The sequence below is a fragment of the Nematolebias whitei genome, chromosome 9 (assembly GCF_014905685.2).
Source record: "Nematolebias whitei isolate Nwh7 chromosome 9, NemWhi1, whole genome shotgun sequence".
Classification (NCBI taxonomy): domain Eukaryota; kingdom Metazoa; phylum Chordata; class Actinopteri; order Cyprinodontiformes; family Rivulidae; genus Nematolebias; species Nematolebias whitei.
The window spans coordinates 35,050,865-35,060,282 of NC_056506.1; the positions used below are offsets into that span (position 1 = coordinate 35,050,865).

The 9,418-nt window shown below is 39.2% G+C and overlaps 2 protein-coding genes across 3 annotated transcripts in view; one reads left to right on the forward strand and one right to left on the reverse strand.

Annotated features, from left to right (window-relative positions):
- Positions 1-2,220, forward strand: part of sf3a2 (splicing factor 3a, subunit 2) — a 3,101-nt gene extending 881 nt beyond the window's left edge. The window contains exons 2-8 of one of the 2 annotated variants that reach the window (XM_037681714.1): positions 46-321; positions 424-470; positions 673-782; positions 864-913; positions 1,348-1,488; positions 1,571-1,639; positions 1,722-2,220. In XM_037681714.1, coding sequence (XP_037537642.1) covers positions 124-321; positions 424-470; positions 673-782; positions 864-913; positions 1,348-1,488; positions 1,571-1,639; positions 1,722-1,985 — 879 coding nt within the window. In that variant the 5' untranslated portion in view covers positions 46-123 and the 3' untranslated portion in view covers positions 1,986-2,220. The remainder of the gene's footprint in view (positions 1-45; positions 322-423; positions 471-672; positions 783-863; positions 914-1,347; positions 1,489-1,570; positions 1,640-1,721) is intronic. The other variant, XM_037681715.1, reaches the window with a different exon arrangement.
- A 779-nt stretch (positions 2,221-2,999) lies between these two features.
- The window catches only part of LOC119414241, a 30,553-nt gene continuing 24,134 nt past the window's right edge, over positions 3,000-9,418 (reverse strand). The window contains exons 3-9 of the mRNA XM_037681339.1: positions 5,604-5,706; positions 4,961-5,061; positions 4,019-4,047; positions 3,845-3,920; positions 3,620-3,754; positions 3,436-3,527; positions 3,000-3,358 (exon numbers count right to left, since the gene is read on the reverse strand). Coding sequence (XP_037537267.1) covers positions 3,008-3,358; positions 3,436-3,527; positions 3,620-3,754; positions 3,845-3,920; positions 4,019-4,047; positions 4,961-5,061; positions 5,604-5,706 — 887 coding nt within the window. The 3' untranslated portion in view covers positions 3,000-3,007. The remainder of the gene's footprint in view (positions 3,359-3,435; positions 3,528-3,619; positions 3,755-3,844; positions 3,921-4,018; positions 4,048-4,960; positions 5,062-5,603; positions 5,707-9,418) is intronic.

Here is a 9,418-nt window from a genome sequence, read left to right on the forward strand (position 1 = left end):
GTGTAATATTTCTACAAAAATATGTGCTGTTTTTAAAATTTGTAGATCTAATCCCCCCCACCTGGAGTCCATTTCTGACTGAACTGGTTTGCGTCTGTGTTTGGAGCTCATCACTTCATAAAGATGGATTTCCAGCATCGAGCTGGAGGAAAGACTGGGAGCGGAGGGGTGGCATCTGCCTCTGAGAGTAACCGGGACAGACGTGAACGGTTACGGCAGCTGGCCCTCGAGACCATTGACATCAACAAAGACCCTTACTTTATGAAGAATCATTTAGGTTCCTATGAGTGCAAACTATGTCTGACACTCCACAACAATGAGGTGAGGAGGCACACAATTACAGTGATTAGTTTGTGTTTGAACTGTGATTATGACATTATTTGGACATCTTACAAGTTGTCTTCCTTTTTATTTTTATTACAGGGTAGCTACTTGGCTCACACACAGGGAAAGAAGCATCAGACTAACTTGTAAGTCCAATTCATTATATATTGGTTTTTTAAATCACTTTAATTACTTTTAATAAAACGTGTCCTTATTTATTTATTTATTTTTTTCATTGCATTGTTTACTGCTTCCTCTCCACCATTCTGGTGCAACTGAGCCACAACATGGGCTTGTGAGTCAAAATACAGGCTTAAATCTGATAAACATTTATATTTTGTGTTGCAGAGCACGGAGAGCAGCCAAAGAGGCAAAAGAATCTCCAGCTCAACCAGCTCCAGCTAAAGTAAAAGTTGAAGTCAAGAAGTTTGTTAAAATTGGTCGACCCGGCTACAAAGGTATGTATAAAAATCAGTTATTTGGTTTACAGTAATTGTAATAAATGTTAACTTTATATGATTTTATTTCTCTTTTCTCAGTGACAAAACAGAGGGACCCAGAGAACGTCCAGCAGTCTTTACTTTTTCAGGTTAGGACTTAAAAAAAAAAAACTTGCTCATAAACTAAATTATTGTAGTTCAGAAATAAACTGTAATTTGGCAGCTGTAGAAGGTTGACATGTGGAGGCTCTCAAACTGCTGCCTTGTTCACGGCTCCGTGTACATTTCAGTTCTCTGCGTATGATCAGAACAGACAAGCCTGTGAATCAGAGAACAGCTGGTGTTTCGTGTTTGGATGTTTATTACACTGTCTGAGACAAACCAAAGCTAAATGCCACAGCATGTTTAGCTTCACTTGTGTTTTTTTCCTCTGAAAGTTGTCAGCTTTGCTCATTGTTCAAATAAATATGATGATGCAACATCATGCTCCATCTTAGAATGATCCTGACCACAACAGTAGTCACATGTTAATTTCAAACAGTGACATCTGCCTCAGTTTGTTTTTCTTTGTTCTGCTGATCAGATCGACTATCCAGAGATTGCAGAAGGCATTGGACCCAGACATCGTTTTATGTCTGCATATGAACAGCGTATTGAGCCCCCCGATCGTCGTTGGCAGTACCTGCTGTTTGCTGCTGAACCCTATGAAACGATTGCCTTTAAGGTTGTTCAATTCTGCTCTTCTTTTATGTCATCATTATGCTTCTCTCTCACAGTTTTATAATATTAGGATGTTTGCTTTTTAGGTTCCCAGTAGGGAAATTGATAAAGCAGAAAATCGCTTCTGGACCCACTGGAACAAAGAAACTAAACAGGTATGAACAGGTACTTGATCTTCACAAAGGTATTTTGCATCTGAGCACGTGTGTTTTAACACTTTTGCTTTATTCTGCCCAGTTTTTCCTGCAGTTCCACTTTAAAATGGAGAAAGCGATTTCCCAGTCCACCGGTCCATTACCTCCACCTAATATGAAGCACCCACTTCCTCACTTGAGTGGAGTTCACCCACAAGACTCTTTGCCGCCCCCGCCGCCAGGAGGGATGTCTGTTCCTCTGCCACCTGGGGCTCCAGGTGCCCCTCAAATGCCCCCTCAAATGCACATGCCCCCCATGCCGATGAGGCCGCCTCCTCCAGAGGGCCTTGCAATGTCTAATAATTGATCTGTTAGTCATTCATAATTACTTCATGCTGTTCAGTCGTCCTCTGTTCCTGTCCACTGTGTCCATCATGTTTAATGTTGCAGGAGTATTACTTGGTTTTTCATGCATTTGTTAAGTGAAGAGTAAATGTTTAGGGCCAACTTATGACCGTGCGCTTGTTTATATCTGGACACAGTAATGAACAGCTTATTTTTAAGACTTTTCTCAATAAATAACCATCAAAAAACTGAAAAAAGAACCTGCGTCTGTGCTTTTGTTAAATTAAAAAAAACTGAAATATCAGCTGTTCCTGAGCTGTTTAAACTCTACTGTAAGAGAGTAAAATAAGCAATTGATGATGGGACAGGTGAGCACACAGCTTTGACACTTGGGTGGTGAGTGCGTCGATGTCACCAGGTATAACTGATGGGCTTACTGGCGTTTTGGCTTCGTATGGACGAGGAAGCTGGGTGCGCCTGGGCTCGTCATGTTTTCTGTTGATCGTGTTATATGGTGCCGTAGCGAGATCTGCCAAGCATTCATCAATTGTTTGGACCTGGTCAGTCTGTGTCTCGGTCTCTGTAATGTGTAAAGTATGGGAATTTGAAACTGAATAAACCGATCTTTGAACAAAGAAGTGACCTGGAGTCAGTTTGGAAACACGTGTCGGACAGATAGAAATTCCCAGAGTTTAACCCAGTGCGGCCCTCAGCACCATAAGTTTGCTGCATAAATATCCACTGATTGAGACAAAAGCTTGAATCTGCTGAGGGGAGAAACTAAACTGAGCTGTCTGAAGCATTTTTAAAACAAACTGGACTAATGATGGAGAACCTTCAGTACTGATCTAGTTCCAGATTTGAGCTTAATATTTAACATTTATTCAAGCTGAAGTAAGCATTTATTAGATCACAATCAAAATACGTGACAGTTTTATTTTGGTATACCGCACAGCTGTAACATGATAATTATTACAGTAACATTGAAACAAGGTTCTTTACATGAAATATTTCAGAAACGAAATAGAATCCGTGCTTCAGTCGTCATTTAGTTATTTCCTCTTCTTGGCTTTCAGAATCGTATTTTTCTTGCCAGCTGTGTTCTCGTCTCTCATCCTCTTCATCAGCTGCCTCCTCGTGTTCTTCCATTTTCTCTTTCTTGTCTTTGATTTTGTTGTCCCTGGCTTTCTTGGCTCTCCTGTCCTTTAATTTCCCATCTCTTTGCTTTAAGAGTTTTTTGTCTGGCAGGGACCTGTGTCTGAGGCCTCTTGATACTCGTGCTGTTCCTCCAGTCTTTGATTTTCTTCTTTTGATCTCTGCATCGTCCTCCTCTTCCTCATCATCGTCGAGGTCAGGCAGCCACCAAAACATCACTTCCCACAGAGATGTTTCTGGCTTCAGAGGGGTCAACAGTAACAGCTGTTTATTTTATAACTGTATTATTTTTATCAGTTTAAATGATGCTGGTTTACCTCTGGATGTTGTCCTCTGTGGCGTATCATTCCTGATCGTCTCGTGGTCAGTCCAGCTTCTTCATCTGCTGTTCCCCGACTGCGAAAAGTTTCTGTGGGGTTTTAATTTTTATTTAAATGAGACCACTTAGCCACATCAGACATGTCATTTAGAGATCTCCTGTTTGAGGACTAGTTTACTTGCCATGGAGTCTCTGGAAGCCTGAGGTGAGCACCAGGATGGTGATGGCCACAAGCAGACAACGGTTGAGAGTCACGTTCTCCCATGGCGTTTCTATCTGAGTCAGGCTCTGGATGGACAAGGATTTCTGCAAGGATGCTGAAGGGAAGATAAAACATAAAGCTTGTTAGAACTAAAGCTTTTTGTTCAAACTTGAAAAAGGCAGAATTAAGGATGAAAATTGCTCACTAGGTTTGGAGAAGCTGGGTTCCTTGAGGAACATCTTGGGTTCTGATTTTGGTTGCTGTGGAACAGGAGCCACTTCCTGTTTGGCAGGAAATATGTTGTCCTATTAGTTCTACCAATTAATAATTTAAGTGTGATTAATGCATTTTGGTTGATTGTGCTTGTTTTGTTACTAACTTCTCTGAATTTTCTTGAAGTGTACATTTCTGAAACAGGGAAAAAAATGAAGGATGATATAAAACAAACAAACAAACAAAAAAAGCCACAAAACATAAAAGTAAATAAAAGAACACTATAAAAATCACACTAGATTGTAAACATCAAAGTTCATGGTCAATAATCCAGGTAAAAAATTCCAACAAAGTTAAGTCAGGTCCTCCAGACAGTTTCTTTATTTTTTTACATTTCCTTCTTTATCCAAAGGACTTCATCAGTCTGAGGAGCCACAACAAACTCATTCCCACAGGCAGCACACTCACAGAGTGGACCAACCAGTGCTGGTGATAAGAAAAGATTTTGATGTTTTGAACCACTTTGGCTATGGCTTCCTCAGAGGAGTTGACAGGGGAGAGGGTGGGCCCCAGAAACCATCTTATCACCAGCAAACCTGGTTGGTCCACTATGCGAGTGTGCTGCCTGTGGGACTAAGTTTGCTGTGGCTCCTCGAACTGATGAAGTTCTTTGGATGAAGAACGAAACGGTTCAACAACAAAAAAGAAAAAAGAAACCATCCAGATGACCTGACTTAACTTTGTTGGACTAGGTTGTAAACTTCCACAATATAAATATGTGATTGGCAGCTTATTTAAACATTTGATTTTATAATATGGTGTGACTCTAAAATATGAAAAAGTAATATTTAGACTAATGCAGGTCATAAACGCCTTCTGTGTGGAGAGGTTTGAGTCAAAACACAAAAAGTTAGTTGCATTGTTTTTAATTAATCGTTTTGACTCAAAAATGTCTGCAGCAAAACTGTTCCCCACAACTACTTCTTTTGACCAAGAGCTAGTTTTCAGCAGCTCCTTGTGCTCCATCATTTCTGAGGTTTACCATGTTATATAATGCAAAGTGTATGAAGGACAGATTCAGAGTCGATGTGTTTGGATGTACCACCACCTGGTCTGCGGATCTGTCGAACAGGTTTCTGCGGAGGAGCGTCTGCTCTTGGTGGCCACAACTCCTCCTCAAATGTCTCATATCTCTCTTCCATGTCTCCTCTGAGAAACAGAGAAGGAGGAAGATGGAAGCAGCTCAAAGTTTGTCTACTTTTTTTCCTTTTTATGCATATTTAAGTTACATAAGACTAAAATCCAGTGGACAATTTATCATATGACTTGTGTCTGTTTAGTTGTAATGTCTGAAAACAAGAGGATTCAGTGGAGCACAATGACCTTACGGTTGTTTTAGTATTCTCTATATTAGTTACCATAAAAATTACATTAGTGTATTATTCCCCCCTCAGCATTTAGTTTAGATGTGCAGAATGATAAAGGCATAAATATTTAAAATCTCCACTTTGTGAAGGAAATTGAAGGTGTTTTGGTCCTCATAATGCTGAGAGACCTTTATGTCTTACATGACATTTCTACATGGACACTGAGCTAATGTCCTTGTCACCCTATAAATAGAAGGAGCAAAGCCACCAAAACAACAGATGAATACATACAATTGAAATACGCACACACACAAAATAGATCTGATAAAATTTTAAATACATATAGCACATTTATTTTAGACCCTGATAATTAAAAGGACCTACCTGCCCAGACATTCAGGCTGCATTGGGGAACCTTTGTCAATGAGCTGTTGTTCCTCCACAGAGATGGCAGCACAGTCAGCTGTCTGATGGTCTGGGACAGGTGCTGCAGAATGATTAAAAAAAAAAAAAAGCCATTGTGCGGTATTAACTGAGGCTAGCCTGACATCGGCATGTCTACTGTAGCTGTTAGATATCAGACTGTAAAGATAGAAAACAAAATACACAAAATTAGTTTGGGAAATTGAGCAATTTTTTTTTTGTTATGTAATGCATGCATCAGTAAAATTTAAAGTTGCTTTTGTATTGTTCTTAATATAACGGTGATCATAAATTTGCAATATTTTGTTTCACTGTAAAAATGTGCCACAAGTTTTCATTAAATGTTTTTAATGGTTTCATGTCACTTTGTTGGGAAGTCATGCGAATATGTGACCAGCAGAGGGCGCTGCAGTTCTTGGTGAAAAGGAGAATGAGGTCACTTTAATTTACTGACGATCTTCTCGAAAAGCTGCCAGAAACCGTCTGATTACAACATGACCATGACATACATTACAGGGCACACCAGATTCTTGTAACTGCATTAAAGAGTTATCAATGTTACATTTCTGTAGAGGTTTTGAAGAATCTTCCTTCATTTTCACTTGTTGATTAAATGAGTGGAGGCTGTTATTTGGTAGGTTTTTGAAGGCCACAGGGAAAACGTGTGCAGCAAAGAGGAGGCTACCCAGATGTAACAGTGACTTGGTTATGTTGGAGTTAGGCGGGCGCACCTTCATGTGGAGAGTAGAGCAAATGTTGGTAAACAGGCTTGTGTTGATGCTGGTGAGTCATGCATCTGCTGGTGCCCACTTACAGCTGAATCACACATTGCTTAATCTATCACAAGTGGACTGCAGCTCTGCAACCTTTGATGTGAGTAGACTGGGGGTTGAGGAATACCCAGACCTGTGACATACAGCATAATGTGCCAAACTGGACACAGCTGACCTACAACATGTCTGCTGTCTGACTCTCTGAGAGCAGCTGATCTGTGTTGTCATTAATATTGGTAATCATCTATATCTATTTGTTAGCATCACCCGGTGGATGGATTTTAATAAAAGTTTCAGAAAGTAATTTACCATAAGTTGACAGGTAAAACCGATTACTTTTTGTACCCACTTCAATTCTGATAACAACTGATCTACTTTAGCCTACAGAAGATGAGCTCCACCTTGGTGACTTTTACAAAAAAATCAATTCAGTTTATTTATGTAGCACCATGTAACAACAGAAGTTGTCCCAGGGCACTGTACAAAACATTCACAAACATTAAAAAAGCCAGTTAGTAAAGTTCTCTATCTAAGGAAGCTAGCAGACTGCATTGAATCGTCATTACAGTCTCCCATCCTCAGCAAGTACAAAGGCAACAGTGGAAAGGAAAAACTCCCTTTTAACAGAAGGAAACGTCCAGCAGAACCAGACTAAGGATGAGCGGCCATTTGCTTCAACCGGCTGAGTTTGACAGGACAGGAAGGAGGAATGGACACAGAATGGCAGGTCCAGGTGTACTTTCTATTGGAGGAAAGACAAAAAACATGTTAATATAGAAATAATTACAAATACAAACATAGTAGAGCAAGTAAAGACAGCAGCGTGATGAAATGAGGTAAATTTGTCCTCCCTCAGTCTAAGCCTATAGAAGCATATTTAAGGGATAGCTCAGGAAATCCAAGCCAACCTTAACTATAGGATTTACAATAAAGGAAAGACTTAAGCCTAATCTTAAAAGTAAACAATGTGTCAGTCTTACGGACAGAAACTGGAAGTAGTTTCCACAAGAGACAGAGCCAGAAGGCCCTGCCTCTCATTCTACTTTTGGAAACTCTAGGAACCACAAGTAAACCTGCAGTCTGAGAACGAAGTGCTCTGTTAGGAAAGTATGGAACAATAAGATCAGTAATATAAGATGGAGCTAGGTTGTTGAGAGCTTTGTAGGTTAGAAGTAAGAAATGAATTCTATTCTGAATTTAACAGGGAGCCAATAGAGAGAAGCGAAAACTGGAGAGATATGATCTCTCCTACTAACTCTCATTAAGACTCTGGCAGCAGCATTTTGGATCAACTGAAGACTTTTTAAAGAAGTTTTTGGACACCCAGATAACAAACCATTACAATAGTCCAGTCTAGACGTGACAAATGCATGAACCAGTTTTTCTGCATCATTTTTAGATAAGATGTTTCTAATTTTAGTGATATTGCACAGGTAGAGGAAAACAGTCCTGGTAACTTTTTTAATGTGGAGGTTAAAAGACATGTCCTGATCAAAAACAATACCAAGATTTTTAACATTAAAACTGGAGGCCAAATTAATGCCATCCAGAGAACGTGAGACTGCAAACTTTATTCCTTAGAGGCTCAGGTCCCAAAACCACAACCTCTGTCTTGTTTGAGTTTAAAAGCAGAAAATGTAGGGTCATCCAGGTTTTTATGTTTTCAAGACATGCTTTTAGTCTGATTGGATTCATCGAGTTTCATGGATAAATATAACTGAGTATCATCAGCATAACAATGAAATGCACCCCATTCACAACACATTTTCCAAGTGCTAGCATCTCATGAGATATTGCATGACTTTGCTCATAATGCTCTTTTCAAGGTTTGATTAAAACAGTTATCACTTTGTCATTTCTCTAGACAAGATGATCTTAATTTAACACTCTGACATGAAAGGCCACAGACAAGAAACTTTCCTACATGGAATTCTATTCCTTTTAATAATTATATGAATTTTGTTTTTGAGGCTTCAAGTTTTTTTGACAAGTTCCTACTAGAATTTAAATTCCTGTGGTGTCAAACTTATACCACTTTCTTTAAACACAGTAAGACTTCAACCAAGTCCAAACAGAAATTAATCTGTCTAGTGTGTTCTTTTATGGTACAAACTACAAACCTTGTATGTGTGCTGTACTTTCTCGGCACACTGAGACCCATAGACCAACAGAGGCTCTGTGTCTTCTTTAAGTCTTAGTTTAGCTTATAATGAGCTCTTTTGCACATTTAATTGGCCAATGCAGTCTTGTCCCACTCATTTGTCTGCACTTATTATTCCCACGTTGGAACTCATCTTCTTTGGGAGCATTTCTTCAATTAAAACTGACAGAAAACCACACACAGTGCAATAATCCTGCGTTTATGTGAACTTTAGTTTAGTCTCCATTATATTGGCAGCATGTTTGAAGATAAAATCAAGTTAAACTTTTGCTTTTGACATTCTGAAGAATGTTCCAAGGTCAACTGAAGGTCTGATGTAAAAAAAAAAAAAAAAAAGAGTGAGCAATAACTGCTCATGGCAAAAATCTCTGTTCTAGATTTGGACACTAGAGAGATATGAACTCATAAAGAGTTCTGTTCCATTTTGTGTCCTCTTGTCCCATAATGAAGGCCAGTTTGAGTGTCCAGGTCAGGACCACTGGGGGAGCTGCTGCAGTGTAATATAAGCATGAAGTAAGGTGTAATAGACTAGAAACAAAGCAATATTAATGCCTTTAAATTGTCTTAAATTGTGGTTGTAAGTTAATGAGACTAAATGTATAGAGACAACCTGTGTTTAGGGAGCTGATATTACTGATACTCGTTATCTGAAAGATTATGAGAGAGAAAATATAAATAAATGAAAATGAAAAATCCAAGCCCAATCAACAACTCAATGTCGGAGCTGATATAAATCTGAAAATATGGTCACCTTGCATTTCTAAAGTCCACCTCTTTTTAAAATAATCTCTGTTATACCATCCATCCATCCATCCATCCATCCATCCATCCATCCATCCATC